The sequence below is a fragment of the Trichosurus vulpecula genome, chromosome 1 (genome assembly GCF_011100635.1).
Source record: "Trichosurus vulpecula isolate mTriVul1 chromosome 1, mTriVul1.pri, whole genome shotgun sequence".
Classification (NCBI taxonomy): domain Eukaryota; kingdom Metazoa; phylum Chordata; class Mammalia; order Diprotodontia; family Phalangeridae; genus Trichosurus; species Trichosurus vulpecula.
The window spans coordinates 75753519-75780668 of NC_050573.1; the positions used below are offsets into that span (position 1 = coordinate 75753519).

The 27150-nt window shown below is 50.6% G+C and overlaps 3 protein-coding genes across 3 annotated transcripts; 1 reads left to right on the forward strand and 2 right to left on the reverse strand.

Annotated features, from left to right (window-relative positions):
• Positions 1–229: 229 nt before the first annotated feature.
• On the reverse strand, positions 230–6171 carry RAD23A (RAD23 homolog A, nucleotide excision repair protein). Its single transcript, XM_036740879.1, has 9 exons — positions 5896–6171; positions 4751–4912; positions 4376–4572; positions 2875–2930; positions 2605–2732; positions 2075–2153; positions 1862–1992; positions 1596–1760; positions 230–1338 (listed from the first exon to the last, which is right to left on the reverse strand). The coding sequence occupies exons 1-9, from the start codon at positions 5965–5967 to the stop codon at positions 1225–1227; spliced, it is 1104 nt and encodes a 367-aa protein (XP_036596774.1). The 5' UTR covers positions 5968–6171; the 3' UTR covers positions 230–1224.
• Positions 6172–10355: 4184 nt separating this feature from the next.
• Positions 10356–14824, reverse strand: CALR (calreticulin). The gene is made up of 9 exons (XM_036754450.1): positions 14512–14824; positions 13281–13382; positions 12747–12950; positions 12456–12550; positions 12154–12363; positions 11894–12007; positions 11654–11797; positions 11463–11555; positions 10356–11223 (listed from the first exon to the last, which is right to left on the reverse strand). Exons 1-9 carry the CDS (start codon positions 14597–14599, stop codon positions 11017–11019), a joined length of 1257 nt encoding a protein of 418 aa, XP_036610345.1. The 5' UTR covers positions 14600–14824; the 3' UTR covers positions 10356–11016.
• Positions 14825–19846: 5022 nt separating this feature from the next.
• FARSA (phenylalanyl-tRNA synthetase subunit alpha) lies at positions 19847–26855 on the forward strand. Its single transcript, XM_036754462.1, has 13 exons — positions 19847–20355; positions 20884–21021; positions 22342–22440; positions 22930–23048; positions 23265–23357; positions 23435–23563; positions 23658–23773; positions 24150–24234; positions 24319–24418; positions 25272–25440; positions 25586–25663; positions 26050–26164; positions 26354–26855. The coding sequence occupies exons 1-13, from the start codon at positions 20209–20211 to the stop codon at positions 26457–26459; spliced, it is 1494 nt and encodes a 497-aa protein (XP_036610357.1). The 5' UTR covers positions 19847–20208; the 3' UTR covers positions 26460–26855.
• The last annotated feature ends 295 nt before the right edge of the window (positions 26856–27150 follow it).

Sequence of the window (27150 nt, forward strand, 5' to 3'; positions counted from 1 at the left end):
TTCTGAGGAAGGCCAAGCCTGAGCAGCTGGGGCAAGTGAAAGGCCGGTTTACCCTGGTGAAGGGTAGCCCATCCTTCCCGGGCCGGAATGAGAAAAAGTGTCTATGCTTCCCCATGGCTCAGGAGCCTGTCTGTTTAGCCCTCATCCCATCCACATCTTAGTGAACAGGGCCTGGTTACTACGCACCTTCCCAGGACAGAACACAGGAACTAAACCGGCTGCCCCTAGCTTGTTTCTAAAACTTTTATTCACTTCAAAACCTTTATCAGAGACACATTTCTGGGGGGAGGGCAGGGTGAAGAAGGCAAGAGGGAAGGAGTCAGGACAGCCTGGCTCTGGGGTTAGTTTCTGCCCAGACATTCTCTCTAGCGAACACCCTACCCAGAATGCTCCTGCCCCTCCAGCCCCATTATAATGCAGCTCTTTGCAGAGCAAAGCAAGAGGGATTCAAACAGCAACTTGCTCTTCACCAGACTACCGGAAGGAGCAGAGGTACTTTGATGCCCTCAGGTGCCTACTTAGAAGTTTTTTGCTCTAACCCCAACACCCCCTTTTCTTTCCCCAGCACTCAGGCTGGTGATAAGCAATTAGCCCTAGCTATCCTTCATCTGACTTTCCTCAAAAAAAAAAGCCAGATGGAAGAATTTGGACAGTTTCATTCCAAGGGAAGATCAGGTTCCTCCCACCCAGCCCTACCCCAAGTCAGAAAGGGGGCAGAAGAGGTGGAGCTGGGCCACCTCAGACTCCCCCTAGGAGGGGGTGGGGACATCAGCAGTTTCAGGGGGAGGGAGGGAGGAGAGACCTGCTTGCTGGGAGCTGGGGCCAAGGCTCCATCTGTCTCAGCAGCAAGCTGGGCCACAGGCCAGGAGGGGCCCATCTGTCTCCAAATCCCCTGGCCAGGGCGCCAGCTCCAGCTCATACACACACACTTTCTCTCACACACATGCACACGTGCACACTCAGAAATGGGGAGAATGCTGGGTCAGGGAGGACAGCTTATTACAGCTGTGTGTGGCCCCAACTTCCTGGGGGAAAGGGGAGTTAAAAAGGGCACTCGGGTAGTCTTTTTGTGTTTTTTTCCACTTAAATAAACATGAATATATATATATATATGTATATGTGTGTATATATATATATATTTGTTTTCTTCTATAAAACTTTTTTTGCCGGCAGTAGGGGGGTAAGGGTGGGGGTGAGCTCAGTTTCCCTCCCTCTCTCCCTGTATCACTCATCATCAAAGTTCTGACTCAGGAGAAAATTCGCTGCCAGGTTCTCATTCTTCTCACAAGCGAAGTAGGCCTGGATTACCAGGCTCTCAGGAAACCCCAGGGCCTTCAACTGCAGGAGATGGACCAAAAGAGGGATGAGAATGAGGAGCAGAAGTCACAAGGATCATACAAGTTACAACTGGAAGGGAGTATCGTCCATTCCAATCCCACACAGGCCCAGAAAGGCACTATGACTTGCCTGTAAGCCACCCAGCGAGTAAGTAATGGAGCAAGGCTTCATGCCCAGGTCTTCACTCCAAAGCCCTGCTCTGAGCAGCATGAAAGCCAGCTCTCATGCCCCAGCTCCCACCCTTGCTGGTCCCTTACCCTCTCTATGGCTTCTTTTTCCTGTGGCGTGACCTGGATGTAGTTCATCTGAGGGGATTCCTCACCAATGGCCCCAACCTCCCCCTCCACATCCGACATGTCTGCCAGCTCCCCTGTGGGCTCATTCAACATCTGGATGAACTGTTCCTGGTGCCTGCTGATTTGCTGAGGACCAAAGTGGAGGAAGCCAGGTCACCAATAGGGTCACCAGCTTGCCCTCAATGGCAGTCAAGAAGCCCAGCCCAAACCAAAGACCCTCTACCTACCTGCAGTAATTGGGGGTTCTCTTGGCCTAGTTGCTGTAGCAGGGCTGGCAACAAGGCTGGGTTCTGCTGAATCACTTGTCGCATGTTCTGGAACTGAGGCTGGTCACGGAGGAATTCCAGGGGGTTCTCACCTGTCAAGGTAGATAGGGAAAGAAGTCCCTTTAGAGCTGGGCAGAGAGGCTTCTCCTTCCTGGCCTGGTGCCCACTACTTACCTCCCTCTGGGGCAGGCTGCTCAGGGGCTTGGCTCTCCTGTACAGGGCCACTCTCAGGCTCTGGACTCCCTGGGATCCCCTGTAGGGTCAAAGGGGATCTAAGATGTCCATTCTACCCTATTGGCATGAGCTGGCCCCTCTTTCCCATGTACCCAGCCCTCTGCCAGATAGGGGGCAGAGGAAAAGGATTATGCACATAACAAGATATCAAGGAGCTGGCCCAAGAAAGCACAGCCTAAACATTAATTTTCACAATAATTCCCTCCCCTCCTTTTTTGAGAGGGGGATGTTGGGGAAAAGGGAAACCCAGGAAAGATCCATTATTCCCAAACTGGATCTGAAAAAAACCTTAGAAACTCTTCATGCCACAAATAGAGAAAATCAGTGTCAAGGTCATATAGGCAGGCAAAGATTAGCAGGGTAGGAATCAAACCCAGTGCTCTTTCCACAAGCCAGGGCTGCTTGCTTTTCCAAATCAAGTTGAAGCTCCCCCTCCTCTATTCCCAGGGAAGATGAGGGAGCCAGCTCACCGTCAGCAAGTACTCCACAGCCCGATGGGGGTTGTTGTAACTGGCCCTCAGAGCAGCCACCACCCGCTCACGTTCATAGCCCATGGACATGATTTCTGTCAGCATTGTCTCATACTCGGAGCCTGTCACTGAAGGGAGGGACAGAGAAGGAAGGCTCTGGGGTGACCAGGCCTGCCTCCAGCCCACTTCCCTCAGCCAGGAGCCTTTCCTCCTTTTACCCATCCCCCTGCCCCAGGGCCCTCTCTGGTGCCCCACCACCCAGCCACCCACCTAGTGTAGAGGCTGCGTCCTCCTCCTGCCCGCTGCTCCCTGAAGAGGGAAGAGAGCTGTAGAGTTGACAGAAACATTTTTATCAATGACTTGGATGAAACCACCGAATGCAAGCTTGTCAAATTTGTGGAAGATGCCAAGTCGGGAGAGAGTGAGCTAAAAGGCTGGATAATAGAGTCAGAATCTAAAAAGAGCTTGGCTAGAATCGAGGACCAAATTGAATAAGGTCAAGTTTAATAGGGATTGATGTTAAATTGTATACTTGGGTTCAAAACTTCAGCTGCTTAGACAGCACAGTGCCCATGGTGATAATCTGGAAGTCGTCACAGACTACAAACTCAACAGAATTCTGCCATGTGACAAAGCGGCCAAAAAAGGAAAGGCTGCTAAGAGAGTCATGCCGTTTAAAGAAGGAAGGCTAAAGTTCTGCTCTATTCCGCCCTGATCAAACCACTTGAGAGGCGAGCAGGTCAGTGAGAGGATGGGAGAATGGACTGTGAGGCTCAGCTGAAGGAACTGAGCAAGTTTGGGGTAGAAAAGAGGTTGTCCCATGGAGGACTACTTCTGCTTGATCTAAGGACGGACATAAGAGCAACGAGAAATTGCTAAGAAGCAGATTGAGGCTTAATGTAAGAAAAAACTTCCTATCAAGGAGAGCTGTCCCAGGGCAGCATGAGGCTGCTTTGGGAGGCGGTGAGCTCCCCTTCACTGGGAGTCTTCAGGAGAAGCCAGGCTACCATGGGTCGGAGGTGTTGTTGGAAAGGACTCTTGATTGGGAACCGGCTGGACTCAGATGGCCTCTGAGGTCCTGTCCCAACATTCAGACTCTGTGCCCTCTGATTCGGGTTCCTCACAAGGCTGCTCACCTCCCTCTCGCCTTCAATCTCTCCACCATCCTAGGGCCCCTGGGTCTTTCTGGGAAGGGGGACAGAAGACAACAAACTCAGGGAAGCATGGGAGCAGTCTCGTATATGTGAGACTTGGATGAGATTCGTTCTGCTGGGCTCCGAAGGGTAAAACTTGGATCATACGAGCTGAAAGGGACTTTGGAAGCCATCTAGTTAACACACTCATTTTACAGATGAGGAAACCGAGCCCCAGGGAATGTTAAGTAACATGTGCAAGTTCACACAACATAAAGTGTCACCCTTGGGACTTGAACCCAGATCCTCAGCCGCCGAGCCTGTGCACTGAGTGGAACGGGTACAAGTTGCAGACAGGCAGATTTTGACTCAATTTTAGGAAAAACTTGAAATGGGCTACCTCAGGATTTAGTTCTCTATTATTGGAAACCTTAAAGCAGAGGCTGTATGACAAAGTGACCAGGAATGACACAGAAAGAACCAGTCATTTAACCCCTTTAAGCCTTGGTTGCCTTGTTTTTAAATGAAGGAATTGGAAATGCTGCCCTCTGAGGTCTCTTTCCAATACAGAGATCCTGGGAAAGCATGAGTAGCCCAGAGCTTAAGAGTCCCACAACCCCACCCTGGGAAGCCCTTACCCAGGCCCAGCCTCTGGAGGTGTCGCAGCAGCTGACTCTTCTGTGGGCTTCTTCTCCTCACTGGAGGCTGGCGGGGGTAGGGGCATGGCAACAATGGCGGGAGCTGGTGGGGCAGGTGTGGAGGGCTCCGAGGTGTTGGCGGCAGCAGCAGGGGCAGAGGGCTCCGGAGGCGCCGAAGTGGCAAGCCCAGCTTTGGCCTGGGAGGGCCAAAGAGAAAATACGTCAGATCCTTGTTTTTATCAGCCCCAACACAGCTGGGGGACCAGACCCCACCCTGACCAGGCCTAATCTATCTAGGACACAGTTGGTGACACCCCACATTTGGAACGTCTTCTAGTCTCCTTCCCGCTACCCCAGGATCCTACGTGTCCTTGCCTTCGTCACCATGACGACCACAAAGTTTTTCTCATCAATCTTATAGTCTCTGATAGGGACATCGTCACTGAGGATCTTTCCTGCATAGATAAGCTTCTGTCCAGACACAGGGAAAGCATCACGACCCTTCTCTGCCTCAATCTTCTCCTTGAGCACCTTTACCTGAGAAGGAAATAATTGAATTTGGGCCAGGAAAGACACTTAGAAAAAGAATCCAACCCCCTTCTTTTATAGATAAGGAAACTGAGGCTCAAAACAAAGTATGTGCCTAAGGGTTACACAGTGAGAGCCAGGAGATCAGGGAGTAGAGGGAAGGGTAGAACCTTATAGATGGGGACCACAGGGGGAAAGGGGAACAGATGCCAACATGGAAAGTAGCCAGGCAACGAGTCGCAAGCTCTGATTTCTCATCCCAGCTCTCACTCACGGTGTGAATCTAAGAAGGTCCCTTTTTTTTTTTCCCGGGCTTCAATTTCCTTATCTTTCATAAAGCAGAGGATTTAGAGATCAGGGGATGTGGAAGGGACCTTAGAGTCCATCTCGTTCAACAGGGTCTGTCAAAGGAGGTGATCCCTTCCCTGCCTCAGCCCAGGGTCAGCGCTACGGCCGAAGCAAGTGCCCAGGACACGCAGGGCTACCGGGGATTCTTTGTCCACCTGTGTCAGCCTCGGCTCTCCCCCCACCACCCACTTGGCAGGGTGTTGGGTGGGGAAGCTATGGATCACCATCAAAATGTAAATTACCACCGTCGCCATCGTCAACATCTGTATCTTCACCGCCCCGGACTACCAGGGCCTCCCCCATTCCGGACCACAGCTCTGCCAGAAACCTCCCTCGGCCTCAAAAGCCGCTCGGGGGGTGGCTCCCCACCCCCACCCCAAATAGACAGGGAGGTGGAGGGAAGTCGCTGACCGCTGAAGGAGAGAAAGGAGACAGTGTGGTGGTAACGGGGGAAGGGGGGCTTTGGGAGCACGGACCGGGGAGAGGGGGAAGGGGGGAGAGAACGGGGTGGAGAGACCTGGAATGAGAGTGAGGGGGAGGGGGTGGGAAGGGGCTGCATCTGGCCCGCCCCGCGGGGAGAAGGGCGAAGGCGAGCCGGACTTGTGCTGTCCCGTTCCGGCCTCCGTCCCCAGCCCCGGCCTCACCGTCTCCCCCGGCTCCATGCGGATCTTAAACGTCTGTTGCTGCAGCGTCTTCAAGGTGACGGTGACAGCCATGGCTGGGCCGGGCGGGCGGCGGCAGCGGCAGCTTCCGTCCGTCCGGTCCGTCCCTCGCTCCGTCCGACGCGGCGGCCCCGGGACAGTAGACACACGGGAACATGCAACTCACGCCGCCGCCATCTTAGCGCCCTGAACCACGCCGGGAACTGCTTCCCGGTCATGCGCGCCTCATGACAAGACGAAGGAGGGAGAGGCGCGAGCGCGGCGACCCCGATCACGTGACAGGGGTCGATGAACGGAAAAAAAAAAGAATTTTCTCTCCCGGTCATGCGTGCTGAGGAAGCACCTCATCCCGGTCTCGCAGGCAGCACACCTTCTCCCCCCGCCCCTTCTCCCTCGGAGTTTGCGCGCTAGAGGCTTCTTGTATGGTGACGTCATTGCTTGGGGTGGCGTCATGTTGTCACAAAATGGCCCCAGGAGAGCGCCGTGTGATAGATTTAGAGCCGCAACTCTTTCTTTTTTGCAGATGAGGAAGTTGAGGCCCAGAGACGTTTCAGTGACTTGTCCAAAGTCACACAGGTAGCAAATGGAAGAACAGGTATTCCCACCCGGTGCTGTCACCTTTCAGCCTCATTTGTAATGGGTTGGAGGGGTGGGCGGAGCCAGCTTTTCTCTGGTACCGCATCTCCCCACTTCCCCATCCCCTACACCATCAAGGCCTTACCCTCCCAGCAAAGCCCATGTCCTATGCTTTCAAGAAAATTGCAGCCTAGCTTGGATCACCCCTCTACTTCGCATCCCCTAATACCAAGGCTCTCACTGACCCCGCTGTCCTTGGACGGATGGACGAATGGATAGAGGGAGGGAGGGAGCATTTATCAAGGGCCAGTTCTGCAAAGCAGCAGAGCTAAACAGAAAACCAAGCCTCTCCTCGCCCTCTCGGAGTTCCCATCCCACACAGAGGAGGTTTCAGCTCAAAGTTGGATGGCCGGTCGGATCTCCCGCGAGGGTTGACTCCCTACATAGTGGCTTCAGGGCCTGAGCTGTCAATACACCTGGCCTGGCTTCAGGTGACCCTACACTTTCCAAGCTCTCTCCCACCTCTTAGCGAAACCTCTAGATTTTTGTCTTGTAGTCACTTAATATTTGTTGAATTCCATTGAGAGACTTAATATCAAAGAATCTAGTTGGGGAAAAAATGTGATGGAATCTCTCTCCTCACCTCCAATTGTTATAACTCCTAGCTTCCTTCAAAGCTCAGGTGTACCACCTCCATGGGAGTTCTCCTCCTCCCCCCCACCCCCACCCCCAGTTGTTAGTTCTCTCTAGAGATTTCTTGTATTTACTTATACAGGGATGTGCTGGTAAATCTTTAACAACATGTTCTGCAAAAAAAAAAATGTAGCACACTTTTAAGTTTAATTTTATTATTTTCTCCATCACTGTAAGTCTAGAGCAGTCATATCAATAGAAATGGTGGGCACTGAACTGCGTAAGAATCCCTGCAGGACACAGTGACTTAGAAAACCACATATTAGTATTATCTATGTTTTGTTGTATTTTTGTTTATTTTGCTAAGTATTTCCCAATTCCATTTTAATCTGGTTCAGGCCACACTCAGGAGCATTGTGGGCTGCAGGTTTAGTGTTTGGTACATCTGGTCTACATTATAACCAACAAAACAATAAATAATGTTTGCCAGTTTTCGAGGTATAAATGCACATACTGAAATTTTAACAATCAGCTTGATTGGCTCAATAGTTGCAACACATTCTTGCTTATAAATGAACATGTATCCCCAATGGAATGTAAACTTCTTGAGAGTCTCTAGTCTCTAGAACAGTATGTTGTTGCTGCTGCTGAGTTTTTTTAGTCTTGTCCTACTCTTCCTGACCCCATTTGGGGTTTTCTTGGCAAAGATCCTGGAGTGGCTTGCCATTTCCTTCTCCAGCTCATTTTGCGGGTGAGGAAACTGAGGCAAACTGGTGACTTGCCCAGGGTCTAGTAAGTGAAGCCAGATTTGAACTCAGAAAGATGAGTCTTCCTAACTTCAGGCCAGACATTCTATCCCCTGTGCCACTTTGTAAGCCTTAATATTTGTCAGATTTCATTCTAGTTCATCTCTTTCTCATCCACCAGTTTGCTAAGTTCATTGAGTAAATGTGAATGAACAAACATTTTAATAAGCACATACTATTTGCCAAACATTGTTCTAAGTACTGGGGATACAAACACAGTCCTGCTAGATTCTTGGAAGAGGAAACTACAGATGTAGGGGATTTGTGGCAAGGAAAGGAAACTTGGTTCTAGGAAGTACAATAAAGGTATGAGGCCATCAATTGTGACCACCACTAGTTTTCTCAAACACACAAATGAGAGTTCCTGACCCTAAGAGCAGGTATACGATACAGTAGTTAGGGGACTTGAATCTTTATTCTGCCGGGCCTCTGGGCGAATTTGGATGACCCTTCTCATCTCTGGGACATGGTTTGTTTGCTCATGTACAAAATGAAGGCTGAGAGTTGGGCCAGAGGACCTTAAATGACACAAAAAAGCAAGGAGGCTCAGAGACCCTCTCATCTACCCCTGGTCAGAGATCCCTATAATAACATTGCTAACAAGTGGTTCAAAGGCCCCTAGTGAAGAGCAACTCACCACTGCTTTGAGACAGTTCTATTTGTCAGGAAGTAACTTGCATCCAGTGATCTTAATTCTGGGCCCAGGGGCCAAGCTTAACAAGCCCTCTCCTTCTTGAAGGCAACATATGCCTCACCTCATCTGTCTCCTTACCTAAGCTAAACAACCATAGTTTCTTCCCCCAATCTTCATGTGGTCTTGAGGATCCTCATTTGTTGACCTGGATATGGCGGCACCTCTTTGGGCAGCTAGGTGGCACAGTAGATACAGAGAGTTGGGCGTGGAGGCAGAAAGACTTGAGTTCAAATTCTACCTCAGACTCTGTCCAGCCAGTCACTTAATCTGTTGATGTCAGTTACCCCATGTGTAAATCGCACCTACCTCCCAGGGTTGTTGACCAAATGTCCTCAGCACAGTGCCTGGAACATAGTAAGCACTATATAAATGGTAGCTATTATTCTCCTTTGGAGACCTTATCTGCCAGATCAAACTATCATTCCTAGGTCTGTTTCTGGACTTTGACTAGTCCCCAATGCTCCCTGCATAACTTACAGCCCAATAGTTGATTCAAACCCCAGCCCAGTATCAAATTCTCCCAACTTCCCAGTCGTGACGATGCCCACACCCTCCTTAGGATCCTCATTCAGAGACTCACCCGCAGTATAGTTCCACTTTCATTTCCTCTATTCAAGAGACCTAATGCCTGCTATGCACAAAGCAATCTATTTGGGGCCTTTGTGATAGAAACAGCTACAATCAGGGGCTCTCAACTTCAAGGTCTAACACTATCTAAAATGATCACAACACAAGCTAAAAAAGTCCTCATCACATCATTCTGGCAAGAAAAAAGCTGCCCTTTGACACAGCAATCACTGGAATGTATGGTCCAACACCCACCCCACTAACTGATCAAGAGGGAAAAAGACCCACGTGTATTAAAAAAAATTCTAGAAGCACTTTTTATTGTGACAAAAAACTGGAAATAAAGTGGGTACCCGTTATTTGGGGATGACAGTTTCTGCAAACGACTGACTCAGGAAAAAAACTAGAAACCTGTACGCAATAATGCAGAGTACTACAGAGCCAGAATCTACATGCTGATGATGAAGAAAAATAACTGAAAGACAAAGAACTTTCATCGATGAAATGACCAGTGATAACTGTAGGAAACTTGGGAAGAGGCTTCCCTTGGAAGAGTAGACAGACTGGTGCAGAATGAATATACCTTTTCAGACACTGCTATTAAGTGAATTTTTTCCCCTATGTTAACAGGGAGAGTTTTGTGTTGGGAAGTCGTGGCTAGTGATACTGATGGAAAAAAAAATTTAGAATAGAGGATCAGTAAAAAAGAGTTATGCAGAAGAGAAGTTAGTTCATAAAGGTACAAAGTGTTGTCATTATCACATTAAATCTTACACTTATAAACTCAAAACTATTAACTTTTATGTACCTTCTGTTTTATATATTAAGTTATATTTGTCAGGCTCCTAAGTTTTGTTAACAGGTCCTCCCAAAAAGCTTTCCTTCATAATCCAGTCTTTGGACTCCTGGAGAGAGGCCATGGACCAAGATCTCTCCAGTTGTTCAGAACTCTGAGCCCTACAATACAGGTGGGAAAAGGAAACGGACCAGAGGCCAGAGAGAATTGCTCCATCTTCTCTGGCCACAGCAGTCACCAGAAAGACGCTTCACACTGACCAGAACCCTAGGGATCTATCTCTTCCACCCCACCAGCTCAGAGCTGGGCAGCAATTCAGAGAACCAGGAAGCTTACACTGCTCCCCTCTCTAAGAAATCAAACACATGAGGGAGACACAAAACTTAATTTAATAGAAATTTTTGTTGTTCTTACATTCTCAATGTGACCAAGCAAGAACTGACACTCCCTCCCTACCCCCCCACCAACAGGGGCTCTGCCCCCACCCCTGCCCTCAGCCCTGGCAGAGGGAAAAAAGGGAGCAAAGAGTTTGGCTTAGGCACTACTGACCAAACCCTAGCCCCGCTCAGTGCTATGGGATACCTAAGGGCAGGGCCAGGCTGACAGACCCCTCCCCTCCTCTCTGGCTCCTGAGGGTGGGGGAAAAACAGGAACCAGGACTTGAGGCCTGTTGGGGAAAGGAAGCAGCTTAGGATCACAAGTCTCTATCCCTGGGCAGTCAACAGGGAGGCTGAGCATCCATGCAGAGTGCCGCCCTGGATCCCCATGCCCCTAAGCCCATGACTGAAGGGTGCCCCACACTATCTGCCATCCCCAAGAGGGACCTGAGGGACAGTGGATGAAGACAGACACCAGTTTAAAAAACAACAAAAACAAAACCAAAAAAAAAAAAACACCCAACCCCAAACAAACAACCCCACCCATTGGAAACAGTTCTCCAGTCTCATAGAGACATTAGTTGGCTCCCGGCCTGGCCCCCCGGGGTGCTCCCCAGCCTCAGTCCTGGCCCTGGCCAGGTAGGCAGCAGCCCCCTACAGCTCATCCTTGGGCTGGGCACCATCCTCATCATCTTCATCCTCCTTATCGTCCTCTTCGTCATCCTCTTTGTCCTCCTCGTCCCTGTCCTCGTCATCCTTGTCCTCTCCAGCCTCTTCTTCCTCCTTCAGCTTTTTTTCCTCTTCTTCCTCTCGCTGCCTTTCTGCCTCATCCTGCTGTTCCTTCATCTTCTTCTCAGCCTCCTGATAGATGCACACACCTCCACCTCAGAGTCTGTTCTCCCCACCTCACCCCAATCTCTCCTGCCCTCAGACTCTATGGTATCTGAAAGTAGTGCTGGGCCTGGAGTGGGAGGCCCCAGAGTCGGCCAGAGAAAAGCCCACCCACCTCTAGGAAAGAGTCCTCACAGAAGTCCCAGCCTTTCTTTACCCCAAGTGGAGATGACCCTTGCACTGCATCCTTCCCTTACAGAAGAAGTTACCTTTGTGGCCCCCCAGGTCTCCTCACCAAACTCTTCTGCATAGGACTCATCATTGGTGACAAGGAAGTTATCAAAGATGGTACCAGATTTCACCTACAAAAAGAAGAGAGAGGTTGGACCAGGACTGTCCACTTCACCCCTGGCAGGGTGAGTGCAAAGCAGGATCCCAGATTCAGTGATGTTCTCCTCACCTGCCACAGGTCCAGGCCCAAGACACCAAAGCTGTCATATGCATAAAGGTTGGGGTCAGGTGTATACTCAGGATTGTCAATCTCAGGATGCAACCACTTGCCCTTGTAGTCAGGATTGTCAATCTGTCGGGGCTTCCATTCACCCTAGAAAGGGAAAAATGGAAAGGGTCAGGCATAGGCTGCCATTCCTCCCATGTCCTCCCACTCCCCAGGCCCCATCAGGCAACCTCCCAGCCTCACCTTATACTCCGGGTTCTGGATCACTGGTGGCTCCCACTCCCCATCCATCTCTTCATCCCAGTCCTCAGGCTTCTGAGCATCAGGGTCAGGAATGTGTTCAGGTTTCTCCCAGTCCTTGGGATCAACAAATAGATGTCATCAGGCCTCTAGAAACCCTTTTTCTCCCAGTTCGGGGGTAGGGGAAGAAGGGAATGGGGTAAGGATGGATGGTCACTGGACAGGGATTAGGCAGGAAGAGTTCCCAGCTGCAAGCAACCTACGTCTGGCTTTGTGTCTGTGGGGTCATCAATCTTGGCTCGCTCATCCCAGTCTTCAGGCTTCTTGGCCTCAGGATCCTTGATTTTCTTGGGAGGCAGGAAGTCCCAGTCATCTTCCAACGAGCCCGATTCCACCTGGACGTTGTCTATCTTCACTTCATATGTGTTGTCTGGCCGAACGATCAAGGTGTACAGGTGGGTGAACTCGTCATCCTAGGAGCGGCGGGAGGACAGCAGTCATGAAGCAGCCAGGTCTCACAGGCCTTGGGCCCCCCCTCCGCCTTACCATCTGCTGGGCGGCTCACCTTGCATCGAATGTCCTTATTGATCAGCATGTTCTTGCCTTTGTAGTTAAAGATCACGTGGACCTTCTTGGTCCCTGGGCCGCAGATGTCGGGTCCTGAGAGAAGGGAACGGGGGAACTGATCAAAGAATCCAGGGCTCCTCTCTCCCGATTCCCCAGGGCCACTAGGAAGGCCAAGTGGGAGGGAAGGACCTAGGGGTCAAGTCACTTTCCTTCCTCAATCTTGGCCAATCTCAAGGACTGCCAAGAACCATAGAAGGAGGGGCTGATGGTCAGTCCCGTAGACACTTACCAAACATGATGTTGTACTCTGAGTCTCCATGCATGCCAGCCTGGTCTAGGCTGGCAGGGAACAGCTTCACATAACCACCACCACAGTCAATGTTCTGCTCATGTTTCACAGTAAACTGCACCACCAGCGTCTGGCCCTTGTTGCTAAAGGGCTCCATGCGTGAGGACAGGGCATAAAATCGAGCATCCTGACTTGTTTGCAGCCCTACAGGAATGGTGAGAAAGTTGTCCCCAGGGTAAATAAGGGGTCTCCTGCTTCATCACTCACCATTCTCTTTCTAAACCCTAGCCAGCAGCCAGTCACACCGGGTCTTCTGTCCCAGGTCCATTCCTGACTCCCACCCCCTTACATGGGCAGTTCCAATGGAATCAGAGAAACTTTCAGAGTTGGTTGGGACCTTAACAGATTTAAACCCAATCCTCTCTCTTCATAGATGAGGAAATTGAGGCTTAAATTTAAAAAAGGGCACTAATTCAACATTACATGACTAGCATGACCAGACCTGGAGTTGATCCACCAAAGGCAGCTCCTTACCTTTGTCCTTCTCTTCATCACCAAAGAACTTCCCAGAGGAGAGCCTAAACTTGCCGTAGTCACTCTTGTGCTTGGATTCCACCCAACGATCTTCCCAACCATCTGAGGAGAGAAGGACGTTAGTGTCCTCATGTTCCCCAACAATGGGGAAGTAGAATATGTGAGAAAGAGTCTGTGACCCTCTTTCTATCCCTGTCTATCATGACCTAGCCTTCCAAGGAAGCTTCAGAGAGCTGAGCATTCCCAAGGGATTCTGCTCATTCTAGGCACCAGCTGCTAAGGAAAGGCACCTCCAACAACCATCTCCAGCTAGACAACACAGTCTCAGGGCCCCAGAATGTCAGAGATAGAAAAGACCTTTTAAAGACCCTCTAATTTACTAAACTACTTCGTTTTGTGAATGCGGAAATTGAGCCCTAATAAAAAAAAGAAAAGGCTAAAGGGCTTACACAAGGTCAACAAAGCACAGAGGCAGGATCTGGGGCCATTCTAGTCCGGCCTCTTCATTTTACGGTGAATAAAAGCAGAGGCTCAAACATGAAGAGATTTGCCTGGCACCTCACTTTATACATAAGGTCATGTTTTAACCCTCCAGGAACCCCGCCCCCCTCCCCCACCCCGGGTTTCCACGCGCACAGACAGGATCGGAAGCAAAGAGGGGTTACAAGTATCATGCTCCGAGCTTCAGGCCGGGGCCCCGAGGTCTCTGCCCTGTGGACCCTCCCTGCCCCTCATTTCCTCCCCCACCCCCAAACATCAGGCTCAGCACAGGCTGAGGAAGGTGTGCAGGGAGAGAGAAAGCCCGTGGCCGGCTGCAGGTGGCTGCACGAGGGAGAAAGGACTAGGGAGGGTTGGCCCGGGGGACGCAATGTTGGCCACCCTCGGGGCTAATGGAAGAAGATGGGCCCCCAAGGAGGGTTACAGCCGCCACACCAGGGAGGGGCGGGGACGCAGCGTTGTCCCAAAGGGAGCGGACTCCGGCGGCCGCAGCGCCTCCCACGCTGCTGGGATGACAAGAGCGGCCCGGGTGCGACCCCCTCCCCTCCCCCCGTGACAGCGGCAGGCGCTGGTGCGCGTGGCCCCTCCAACGTCCCCCCACTCCGGCGGGGAGCACCCTAGCCAGAAAGCCCCGCTGCGGCGGGCAGGGCCGGGCAGTGCGAGGGAGGCGCTCGGGAGAGCCCGGGGCGCCCTGGACGGGGCGGGGCCGCAGGCCCAGGCGCCCCTCGGTTACCTCCGTCGAGGAACTGCTCCTTGAAATAGACCACAGGCCCAGCGGCCTCGGCTAGGCCTAGCAGGCCCAGCAGTAGGAGCGGCAGCATGACAGGAAGGGTCAGGTAGGGACGGTGGGGATCGGGTCCGGACACAGGATCCGCAAGCGACAGCAGCACTCCGGCTCTGCAGTAGGGACAGCTGCCGCCGACCACCGACCGCCTTTATACCCGGCCCCCCTCAAACCAACGCCGCCCGGCCCGTGGGCCCGCCCCCTAAGCCTGCCCATTGGCTCCGGGACCCGTAAGGCCCCTCCCGATTGGCCTCGCGCCGGCGCAGCACTTTAGGCTGCGCCTCGGAACGCTGGGTTCCCAGATGGCCGCTTTCTATTGGCCGCAGCCACAAGCCAATGAGGAACGACCACGCGTTGTGGGGGGACGCCTACAGCTCCTCTTGAAGGGGGAGGGAAGCAAGGACCCAGATCGAGTCACGTGATAAGCTAACCAGACTCTTCCCCCGTTTCCCCCGAAATCCCCAGTCTCCAGTTTATCCTTCTTATTCGCCGTTTCTTAAACGTCCAGATGGGGTGGGCTGAAGCGAAGTGGTCAACTCCCGCCCCACCCCACCCCCAGGCCCCTCTCCAGTGCTTCTTTCAGCTCAGGAAAGGAGCCCTCCTTGTGTCAGACCAGCCCCCCCGTGGGGTCCCAACTTCAACCTTTCATCCTTTCTGGCCAGTAGTACTTTCCCAGGGGACCTTCCCTGTAGCAGCATCCATATGACCCCGGGGTCCTATCTCAACCTCCCAAGCTGGAAGCCCCAGGAACCGGAGGTTCCCCACCCACCGGCACTGTGCCCCCAGCCCTGCTGCAAGCTCCAAAGGCTCCATCCACCCGCAAGCGTGAAAGGTACCAGGTCAGACCCTGGGTGGACAAAGGCGCAATACCACCATAAGGGACCACATGGGTGCTGCCTAGAGGCCCCAGCTGTTTGACTTTGGTCCTGTCATTTAGCTCTCAGACTCGGGGTTAACCAGGACTTATACCAGGCTCTCAATACGAAGGTTGATTCTGCAAGATTCTTGGGAAGAGTGCGAGGAGTGATTGTCTCAGGTGACTGTGGCAGTACAGGGCAAAACTTAGTTGGATGCATAGAATTTCGGATTTAGAGTCAGATGACCTCAGTTCAAATGGAAGGAACATCATTTTTCATATAAGGAAACATGCAGAAAGCAAAGCAGTTGTTTGGAGATCACTACACAGAAAGTAACAAGGTGAAATTGAAACACAAATTGTCTGGATTGGAAAATCCCTAACTCTATGACCATGCTAGTTCTGTCCCAGGTGTACTTAGAGCCTTGTGACCTTGGGCAACTCCCTACCCCCTTTGGAGCTTAATTTCTTCATATGTAAAATGAAGGTCTGGATTATCGCCTCTTACAGACTCCTAGAGTAGGATTAGAGTTCAGAGGTGACCTAATGCAATCCATATTTGAACAAAAACACTCTGGAATATATTTTTGACTAGCAATCGTCTAATTGCAATTTGAAGCCCCCCCCCTCCAAGTTTTGATGTAATACTTTTATGTCTTGGCTCCTTCTTCATATATCAGAAGCCTGCCAGTAGGTCTGACCAAGGGCTCCTTTTCTACCTTCACACTCTGTGTGGCTCCTCTACTATTATGCAAGAAGCCTTTGTACTTGGGGGGATAGGGGCAAATGGGCACTGTGGTCTTCCACAAACTGCTGAGGTTTTGTAACCCAAACGGCTTGGCCTGGTTGAGTGGGGGGCTGGGGAGCCAGAGAAGGAAAAAGAGGCAGACTGTGTTGGCAAGATAAGGTCTGGGAGGGGAATTAAAGAGACTCAACTGCCATGAAGGACCTCTTCTGGCAACCGCTATAATTCCTTTCCTCAGGTTCTGGGCTGAGCCCTCAGGAATCAACCAATCAATATTTATTAATTGTCTACCGTTTGGTAGGCACTGGGGAAACAGGCAGAATGAAAATCCCTACACCCAGTAAATAGGGAGAAGAAGAGAGGCCCAGTGCCAGACATACCTGTTCCTCTAAGACACATGGTCTCTTGGAGGCCTATCAGAATTTAAGGCTGGCAATCAGACTTCTGAGCTCAGCCTCAGACAATAAGACAGTGACAGAGTGTGCCGTCCTGTGTTAAAGCTTTCAGTATGGTAGTCCAGTCTTATTAGGATTTAATATTGGGAGGCACCTTAGTCCAATTTACCCATGTTATAAATGAGGAAGCTAAGGCTGACAAGGGCAAATGAATTATCCAAGGTTACACAAGTAACAGGGCCAGGATTTGTGTCTAGCCAGGCCTTCTGAATCCAAACGAGGCATTCTGCTGTACCATGCTGCCTCTAAGAATTCAGCCTGGGGTTGGAAGCTTGGGGGGGGGGGGGCGGGGAGAGTGGGAGGGTGGAGAAATTCACACCCAGCATTAAGAGATTGTGCCAGGATAAATTACAATAATTTACAGTAAATTACAAGAGAGAGAACAACGTGAGGGAAAAAAAAGTCAGTGCCAGAGGAAGAGTGGCCATGGGAAAAGAGAGAGCATCTGCTCTCAGGTAAGTCCAAGAGTCAGCTCCCAACCAGGACTAGGTGAGAACAGAAAAGAGTTCTGAAAGATAAGGGAAAGAGAAAAGAGTAGTTTGGACTAATGAGTGGCAGGATCTCTTAGATAAAAGCCAAAAAAAAAAAAAAAAAAAAAGGATCACTACGGGGAGGGATAGCCCCAGGGCCTCTTCCTTCCAACTGTATTCCAACACAACTGGCTGGTTCTGCAGGATGGGTGTGAGAGGATGAGTCTGAGGCAGGGGTGGGGAACCTTCAGCCTCAAGGCCACATGTGGCCCTTTAGGTCCTTAAGTGCAGCCCTCTGACTGAATCCAAACTTTGAAGAACAAATCTCCTTAATAAAAGGATTTGTTCTGTAAAACTTGGACTCAGTCAAAAGGCAGCACCCAAAGATCTAGAAGGCCCTGGTGGAGCTTCAAAGGAAGAAGTATGAGAACTCTTCCTTAGACCTTCCCAGAGACTCAAACCTTATCCACCCAAAGGCAGTGTTGTAAGAAGAGCAGAGCTCTAGTACTGGCTCTACCATTTGCTACATTTGTTTAGTCACCTTTAGTCGGGGCCTCTATTTCCTCATTGGTCATAACTGAGCATTCCTCATCCAGATGATTAATACCTGCCCTAACTTCATCCCAGGGTTCTACGGGAAGTGCTTTATAGACTTAAAGTATTATAGAAATGTAAGTTGTCGTTGTGGTAAATATTAAGATATTGAGGACTAGGTAGACTTGTTAACTCTCTGAGTATAGGCCCTGTCTCCCCCAAAATATGGGGGATAAATGGGGAGGGGGTGTTTATAATGGAAGAGCCCCAGTTTGAGCATGAGCAAAACTCAGTTCTAGTCTTAGATATGCTGTGTGACCTTGTTAATTGACTCCTTTTTCTCTGGGCCTATTCCTCCACCTGTCAAATTCAACAAACATTATACAAATAAATGCTTACAATGTACAAGGCACTGACCGTAAATAATCTTTGTGATGTATATACAAAGATGCCCTAAGGGTTAATATTAGAGGCTGCTTTTTCAGTACCTTGTAAGGCCCCTCTTGGGCCTGAGGGTGTCCTATAGTCTCTTTCCCTTATCTTGGAATACCATAAAACTTCTCCCTAATCCTGGACCACAAAATTCCTTGTCTCTCTCATCCTGGCTCATAAATTTCCCCCCCTTATCCCATCCTAATAAAAACAAGCCCCTGTCCCTCTGTAAATTGCTAGTCCTTCTTCCAGGGCTAGCCTGCTGCTTTTTCTGAATAAAGCTGCTAAAGGCTACAGAGAAGGTCCAACTGAATTCTTTCACACCTGAACCAGCTCTAACAACTCTAAACCTCACCATTTGAACCCTGCTAACCCAACATCACTAACGTGGTTTTTTAAGTGAAATTACAAGGACCTTAGTTTCTCACCTACAAAACAAAGAGGGTTGGATTCCATGGCTTCTGAAATCCCTTCCAGCTCTAGCTCTATGATCTTAATGGAAAAGTATTCTAGAAATCACAAAATGCCTTAACAGCCTTCATTCTCTCCTCCCCTCAACCCCACCAGGCACCAAACACAGGCCCAGGCACACAGTAAGTAGCCAGTACTCACAGTTCTTGTTTTAAAGGTAAGTGGCCTCTTTGGCAGACCTGTATGTAAATCAATTTTTACATAATGCCAATTTGCCCCTACCTACCCACTTCAGCTAGCCTATATAATAAAGACATACACAAAACAATGCCTTTACATGTCATAAAATATACTAAAATGCAGATATAGTAAATATTGTACTATGATAATAAACAATTATAAAATGAAAGGTAAAGTTAAGTATTCGCAGCACTATACAGGTGTGCAGTATATTGCCCCTTTCCTTCCCCCAGCATCTAGCCTTTATCACAGAGGGTTGTCTGAGCAACTTTTTTAATGAAACTATCCAGAGATATTTGGACAACGGCCCTCTTTTTTTCCTTCCTGTATCTAATGGTAGCAAGCAATATTATCTTCAACTAGTCTTTGAACTTTTAAAAATCTCAGAGTAGTTGGATCCATCTTTTCAACACGAGAAAAAAAATCACTGGATGATAGGCTTCTACAAACTGTTCCATCGAAAACCTTTTTGGTTCGACCTTGGGTTCCAAAGCTTCCCTTTCTTCTTCTGCAATCTTTGCAGCTAGCAGCTCAATCAGATCCTCATTCGAATTTGCTTCAAAATTCGTTACTAAAGTCGAATTTCCAATGCGAATATACCTAAAGCAAGAACTGTCTGTGATAGCTAAAAGCCCTCGAAGCACCAGAACCCAGAGAACTTTAATGAAAACAAGCACCCTCTCCTCTGTAGCACTTTAAAGTTTACAAAGCACAAGGACTCTGTGACATGGATAGGAAAGTTCTTATTTCATGGGGGGGGGGCAGAATCTGGGGGCCCCAGGGCATTGTGAGAAGGTAGCTGGGATAGGCAGCCAGGTGTCCGGCTTCTGGCCCCGCCCCAGGCCAAGCATGAACCGAAGCTGGTGGTCTCTCTCCTCCGGGGTGCTGGCTTGTTTCTTTGCGGCCCCTGCTACCGCCCCAGGGTCCTCGGGGGCTTGCACAGACTCTCCCCACGCACTGGCCTTGAAGCCCTCTGCCTACCTACTCTAAACCGGGTCTGGGGTCCGGTGGGGCCCCGGCAGTCACGACTGCCTTCTCCAGGCCCAGTTCCCTCCACGTCCACGTGGCCCCCCGGGGGTTGGCTCCTTGACCTTGGGCCTCGAGAACTACCCTGTGGAGCTCGCAGGTCAGAGGTCAACGTGGGGCTTGGAAGGCCGCGGGGTAAGACGGGGGGCGGGGGGGGGGGGCGCGGCGTTGGGCCGTGGGGTTCAGCATGACCCTGGAAGTCAGTGCTAGGGGCCACAGGACGAAGAGACCCAACGAGGAGGGGCTGCCCTTTCCCTCTCCCTCTGTCTTCCACTCTGACCCAACTGCCCCCCCTGACCCTGCCCTTCTCCTTTCCCCTTCTTTGTCCTAGCCCAGCATTGGTGCATCTGACTCACCCAAGATGGCGGCCCGCGCCGACGACTGCGGTCACGCCACACCCAAGGTGGCGGGCCCCGCTCTTCCGGGCGGCGCCGCTTCCGGTTCCGGTTTGTCTCCTCTCACACTCACGGCGCAGACATGGCTGACGGACCGGTTGCTGGGTTGCTACTGCAGCGGCTGGAGGGCGGCGATGGCGGGCTGGACAGTCTGGAACTGGCGAGCGCTCTGGGTCTGGAGCACCAGGTCGTGGTGGGCGCCGTCAAAAGCCTGCAGGCTCTGGGGGAGGTAAGGCGGTGAGGGGTCTGCGGACGACAGCCGGCTGATGCAACCGGGCAGGGGCCGGCAAGACTAAGGGGGCGGCCACTTGTGGGGCTGGAGGGCAGCCAGGCGGCGGGACCAGGCAGGAGGAGCAGCCGCATCCTGGAAATGGAGAGCCGCGTCCTGGGGGTAGAGGGCCCGGGATGGGGCTGGAGGAGGTACCGCACCTGGGCATGGAGGGCCAGGGATGGGGCTGGAGGAGGGACCGCACCTGAGCATGGAGGGCCGGGGATGGAACAGTAGGAGCTATGTCTGAGTGTGGGGCAAGGGGTGTGTGTGTGTGTGTGTGTGTGTGTGTTGGGAACAGGATCAAGAGTCATGTAGGCATAGGAGAGGGGGAGACTGGAGGGGCAGGGCACGGAGAGCAGTAATTATGTCCTGGAAATGGGGTGGGAGGGGGTGACCTGGGATAGAAGATGCAGAATGCAAAGACTGGGGAAGTGGACCTAAGGAGGAAGACTTGGACCTAACAACCATATTATTTGCTGGACCTAGGTCATTGAAGCTGAACTCCGTTCTACCCAGCGATGGGAGCTCACTCCTGAGGGCCAAGAGACAGCCCAGAATGGCAGCCATGAGGCCAGAGTCTTCCACAGTCTCCCTCCTGAGGGTCTGGTGCAGAGTGAACTCATGGTACTGACTGACTCAGAGAGCCTGGGGGAGGCTAGTTCTTGGTGTTGCTTTGGTTCAGTAGATATACATTCGTTGTCTAGTGTGAAATGATAATAATTTAAGGGCTGTTATAAAGATTAAAAGATAGAGTTCCTACCTCAAAAAGTTGTTGTAGGGGAGTAAAGGATGGGAGATGGACACGTGCACACACATGTATGATATAGGGTACATAGTGGGATGGGAGCAAAGGAGAACTCCATCAGTCGGTAAACATTTATTTAGCACTTATTGTCTGCCAGTACTGCAATATGTGTGGGGCATGCAAAAAGAGGCAAAAAGCATCCCTGACCTCAAGGAGCTTACAATCTAATGGATCCAAACATAACGTTCTAGGAGAATTTGAGGAGGAATTGAACACTTTGTAACAATGTAATGAGGGAGAGATGGGATAGTAAGTTCAGAAATAGGTAGTAATAGAGCTTAGCTAGATTGTATGATACTGGAAACAAATTAATTGCGTAGTACTGGAAGGGTACGTCTCATATGTCGTTAGTGTTTTATCCTGGTGGCATTAGGGACTCACTAATAGTTTTGGAGCAGAAATATGACATGATTATTTTGAAAGATGATTTGGGAGGGGTGGGTAAAGAAAAAAGGGAGAGGGGAGGAGACCTGGGGCCTTGAGATCAGCTGGAAGCTATGACTGTGGTCCCAGCCAAGGTGTCAAGGGTCTCAGCTGGGCATCTGCCATTATGAGTGAGGAAAAGTAGACTGGTTAGAGCGCTGGACCTGCTAGAGACACTTTACAGCCACATGACCTTTGCTTACCTCACCTTTTTGGTCCTCAGTTTCCTCATCTCTAAAGTGAGGGGGTTGACCTTGGTCATCCTTGGGCTAAGTTTCCTCCCCCCGCTCCCCCCAGCTCTTGATCTATGGTTCTCTGAAATGTCTTAGAGGGAGGAGCAACAAGATGTCGCTGCCAATTGTACCCTGGAGGGTGAGGGTTGCCTTCTCTACTCCGGGGGAAGAGGAGTCTAGGGGGGATCTAAGGCACCTCTGGGCCAATATATGAGTCCCTGGGATCCCCTGGATCTCTTTTCCCATACTATTTTCATGCCTTAGCTCAGACCCCACCTTCCCACTAGTTATTGCTTTTTCTCTTCTCTCAGACTCCCTCGTGTTAGCTATCTATTTACACACTCTATCTCAATGTAAATTGAGTGAAGGCAGGGATCCTCTTATCCTTTTACTCCCCAGCAGTTGGCATAGTGCTTTACTCATTGTAGCCCCTTAATAAGAGCTTGTTGAATTTTATATCATCCTCTGTCTCTCTTCTCCCAGAAACTGCCCAGTGGGAAGGTGGGCTTCAGCAAGGCAATGTCCAACAAGTGGATCCGTGTAGACAAAAATGCGCCTGGTGGGCCCCGGGTGTTCCGTGCTGTAAGTGGGGCTGGAGTCCTAATGGTTCTGGGGAGTGAGGCTGGTCATGTGACTTTCTGTGGGAAGGGAAGACATGTCTCTGTGTAAGAAGGAGGTGAAAAAAGACATGACTGGAATGGTGAGGGAGATACGGCACTTTCCTCTCTTTGTGGAGTTGGGGATAAGGCAGAGGAAGAGCCCACTCTGACTCTGGCCCCTTGTGATTTGGGTAGGATAGGAACTGGATTCTCTTTGAAATCTGCCTTTCTGGAGATCCTATCCTGCTGTGGTTCCTCCTGCCTTATTTTTTTTTCTACCACCTACCTTGGAGCCCTTGCTGCCTCCTTTATCTAACCATTTAACAAGCATTAAATGCCTACTGTGTGCTGAGCCCTGTGCTAGGCATCCAAGGTGATACCAAGTTTAGATAAGACACCGTCCCTGTTCTTGTAGACTTTGCTGTCTAGTAGGTAGATATGCCCCCAAACACACTATAATACTCCGGCATAGGTGGACAATGTGGAGGACGTGGTGCAGGCAAAACTTCAGCTAGTACAGGGTGGGGAAGCCGAGCATCTGAGTGAAAAGGAGAGGAATGAACTGAAGAAGAGGAAGCTGCTGTCTGAAGTGTGAGTCCTCCCTCAGCTGTTCTTCAGTAACTGTTTCCCCATTCCCCACCTCCCTATTCCACATCTGTATTCCTGTCTGAGACTGTCTCCCCTACTTAGCTCTCTTCCCATGCCCTCCCCCTACTTACATGTAGTAGGCTTTCAGTTTCCCCACCAGGGGGCAGCTCTGCGTGTTAACCAGGTCATCCCACCAAACCTTCCCTTCTCTGGCTTCAGGACTCTGAAGACCTACTGGGTGAGCAAGGGGAGCGCCTTTAGCACCAGCATCTCCAAGCAGGAGGCTGAACTAAGCCCTGAGATGATCTCCAGGTGTGTGCATTGGGCTAGGGAGTGGCCATGCTAGCAGTGGAAATCGGGCCCATAGTCAGCTGTTCCTTTGCTTCTAGTGGCTCCTGGCAGGATGTGAAATTCAAAGCATACAACTTCTCATCAAAAGGTGTCTTACCAGAGGGTGGTCACCTGCACCCACTGATGAAAGTTCGCACACAGTTCCGGCAGATCTTCCTGGAGATGGGGTGAGCAGGGGAAGGGGGAGATCTCAGGTCTGTCTGCTGGGTTTGGGGGCTGAAGTGAACAAGGATCACGGGTAACTCTTGGACCTCCCTCTAGCTTCACAGAAATGCCAACTGACAACTTCATTGAGAGCTCCTTCTGGAACTTTGATGCCCTTTTCCAGCCCCAGCAGCACCCAGCCCGAGACCAGCATGATACCTTCTTCCTCAAGGGTCAGTCCTTGATGATTATACCTTTTCAGGACCATTTATGGAATTCTCTTCAGAAGTCACCTTTCTTTTCTTTCCCTGGACCTTCTAGCTTCCTTCTGAGAAGCAGCATGGCATAGAGCCAGGGTTGGAGTCAAGAAAGCCCAGGTTCCAGCCTTGTCTCTGACTCCTGCTGTATGGCTGACAAGTCACTGACCTTTTTGATCCTTGGTTCCCTTATCTGTAAAATAGAGATAATATTCAGATCTTAACGTATAAAGTGCTTTGTGCCCCTCACAGCCCTGTGTGGCCCATATGGTTGTCATTATTATCACCTCCTCCTCCTGGAGGCTCCGTTCTCTGGCCTCTTTGTTATTTCATGCTCTCCCTCTCACCCTAGACCCAGCAGAGGCCCTGGATTTTCCCATGGATTATCTGGAGCGTGTGAAGCAGACTCACTCTCAGGGTGGCTACGGCTCTCAGGGGTGAGAACCTGAATGGTGTAGAAATTGCAGAGGGGGGTAGATAGAAGAACAGTAGATTTACCTCTTATTTTCATTTTCCCTCAGATACAGATATGACTGGAAGCTGGAGGAGGCCCAGAAAAACCTTCTGCGGACACACACTACAGCTGCCAGTGCCCGGGCACTCTATCGCCTTGCCCAGCAGGTATGCAGGGGTGTTCCATTCCCCATGTTAGCTTACTTCTCTTTAATTCTCTTTGTCTCCGTTCATTGATTCTTAGGTTTCTGGTTTAGAAAGTAACAAGTGAATTTGATTTTGAGTCCTAGTAGCATTTGTTATAGACTCAAAAAATTCAAAATTGAGCCCACTTGTGTGTATGTATGTACATGTGGGCATATGCATAGATGCCACTGTGTGCATGAACACACACTCACAGAGCAGATATTGATCAGATGGCATTGGAAAGTCATCAATATGTTAAGTATATACTACTTGTACGTCCTTCTGAGGTGGATGCTCTCATCTCCAAGCCAGTGGTTTCTTGAACACCAGCTCCCCTGTCTCTAGAGACAGTTGACTTCATCTGGGTTAGGTCTCAAGGCCAGCTAACACAAAAACCAACAAGCCAGTGACCACTGGCAGAATGTCTTCGGTGGCCTGTTTTGGAGAAATTGCTCATTTAAAGCCCCTGTCGCCTTAGCCTGTTATTGGCATGGTTCCTGCCATATTTGTGGACTGCCCAGGCCTGGTCGGTCAGGATGAGGAATCCAAAGGGAATGCCTGGATAGTGTTTCCCTCAGGAGCCAAATTGACCATTTGAATATAAGCACAGCAGGAACAGAATGTGTGAAATAATCCTTGCCAAAGTTATAAATGCATCTAGTTTATGTGCCCAGTACAGTCCTTTCCTGTGGTTGGTCTCTCTGACCCTGTTTTTTTCTGTTTCTCCATCTCTCTGTCCCTGTGTCTTGACCAGTTCCCTTCCCCGGCTATTCAGCCGGTTTCTTACGTTCATCATTCTAATTGACTGGGTTGAATCTTCCTCCTGTCTCTCTAGAAGCCCTTCTCCCCAGCCAAATATTTCTCCATTGACCGGGTTTTCCGTAATGAGACGTTGGACGCCACCCACCTGGCTGAGTTCCACCAGATTGAGGGTGTAGTAGCTGACTATGGCCTCACCCTGGGCCACCTTATGGGCATCCTCAAAGAGTTCTTCACCAAACTTGGTAAGGGGCACTCCCAGCAGAGTGGAAGGGAATATGACATGGGAAACCATAGAGTGTCCCCCTCCACAAAGGCCAGTCTTTGGGGAGGGGCTGGAGGGGCTGAGAGGCTAGTTAGCACATCCTTTCCCATCCTTCTGCTCCCCAGGCATCACAAACCTGCGCTTCAAGCCAGCTTACAATCCCTACACTGAGCCCAGCATGGAGATCTTCAGCTACCATCAAGGTAAGCAGATTTGGAGGGGGAGTCATGAGGGGAAGAACAGGACCAGCCAGAGACAAGAGAAAAGATGGACAGACATGGAAGGATGGGAGCAAAGACAGATGGGCAGGAGTTGGCACAGAGCTCTGCCCACACATGTACTGGGTGAGGCAGGGGCCAGAAAAAGGGGGGAGAGGGGGAGACACAAGTACTCTGCACACTTCTAAGATGGTCCAGACCTAGGGAGTCTGTCTGTGCAGGATGGCGTCTTGTAGGCCTCAAGTGCTGGGCATCCTGTAAGGGTGAAGTGAGCCATTAAATTTCCTGGAGTCATCTAGGTTTCCTTGGGGGTAGGAAGAAGAGAGGCTGTCCCACTGGAACTTGACCTTCTCTCTCTTTTTTCTTCCCAGGTTTGAAGAAGTGGGTGGAAGTTGGGAACTCAGGGGTCTTCAGGCCAGAGATGCTGCTGCCCATGGGGCTGCCTGAGGGTGTGTCTGTCATTGCCTGGGGCCTTTCCCTGGAGAGGTAAGTGTGATTTAGAGACTACAGATTCTGTAAGTGTGAGCTATAATTGTGCGACTGAAGATTTACAGTTGTAGGACTGGTGTGACCGAAGCGAGACTAAGTGTGATTATAAGGGACTGAGAGAAACTCTGTGTGGGTGTATGTGACTCAGGATCATAATAGGTCCACCTTTAATCTCTTCTCCCCTAGACCCACTATGATCAAGTATGGCATCAGCAACATCCGAGAACTAGTGGGACACAAAGTGAACCTGCAGATGGTATATGACAGCCCACTGTGCCGCCTGGACACCTAGTCCTTACCTGCTCACCCACGTGTTCACGTAGTGCTCGTTCGGTCTGAGACCTTGGGCCCTTCTGAGCTCCCTGGGTACCTAGAGCCAACCTGGGCCCTACCTTGGACTGTCATCTCCTTTCACCACCTAGATGTCTGGAACTTAGCAAGGCCTGCACCCTCTGCCCGCCCACCACTGCCCTACATATTTATTTTCTGCAAGGCTACGCCCAGACTTACCTCCTCTTCATCCTTGTTTGCTTCCCAGGGCATCCTTCCTCATTGTAGGGCTGGACCCCAAAGCATGTGCACCTGAACTAGAGTCTGTTTCATACCTTCTCCTGAGCTGACCTCCGTCCACACTTTCCAGGTCAACCACCAGACATCTGTTCATGAATAAAGTAGTTCTGACTCCTTTGCCTAGTGGGCTTTCTCCTAGGAGTGGGCGTGGGGAAGGTGTTGTGTATACCTGTCTTCTCCAGGGTTTATCCAGTCTCAGGGAGAACACATGTGCTCCCGCAGCAGACTGGACCCAGCCTTCTACCTCAGTAGTTTAGACCTTGGTTTACCCCAAGGTAGTGCTGAAGGTCATTCCTTTCTTCTCTGTTCTGCTTTTTTCTTGACCTGATACCCCAATTGCTGTGCTGAAGATCTTTGGGAACCCTGGTTTAGGTGGTGTTTAAGAGCTTTTGATCTGAGAAGATAGCCTATCT

Bases quoted from the DNA above. Each gene is read 5' to 3' on its own strand.
- RAD23A (XM_036740879.1), bottom strand. From the start codon at position 5,967: ATGGCTGTCACCGTCACCTTGAAGACGCTGCAGCAACAGACGTTTAAG. The intron at 2,154-2,604 runs GTGAGCTGGCTC...TTGACCCTACAG, and splicing joins CTGTGGAGTACTTGCTGACG to GGGATCCCAGGGAGTCCAGA. The intron at 1,339-1,595 runs GTAAGGGACCAG...CATCTCCTGCAG, and splicing joins AAAAAGAAGCCATAGAGAGG to TTGAAGGCCCTGGGGTTTCC.
- CALR (XM_036754450.1), bottom strand. From the start codon at position 14,599: ATGCTGCCGCTCCTACTGCTGGGCCTGCTAGGCCTAGCCGAGGCCGCT. The intron at 13,383-14,511 runs GTAACCGAGGGG...TTCTCTCCTCAG, and splicing joins GGAGCAGTTCCTCGACGGAG to ATGGTTGGGAAGATCGTTGG. The intron at 12,008-12,153 runs GTAGGTTGCTTG...GTTGATCCCAAG, and splicing joins CCACAGACACAAAGCCAGAC to GACTGGGAGAAACCTGAACA.
- FARSA (XM_036754462.1), top strand. From the start codon at position 20,209: ATGGCTGACGGACCGGTTGCTGGGTTGCTACTGCAGCGGCTGGAGGGC. The intron at 23,564-23,657 runs GTGAGCAGGGGA...ACCTCCCTCTAG, and splicing joins CAGATCTTCCTGGAGATGGG to CTTCACAGAAATGCCAACTG. The intron at 25,664-26,049 runs GTAAGCAGATTT...TTTTCTTCCCAG, and splicing joins GATCTTCAGCTACCATCAAG to GTTTGAAGAAGTGGGTGGAA.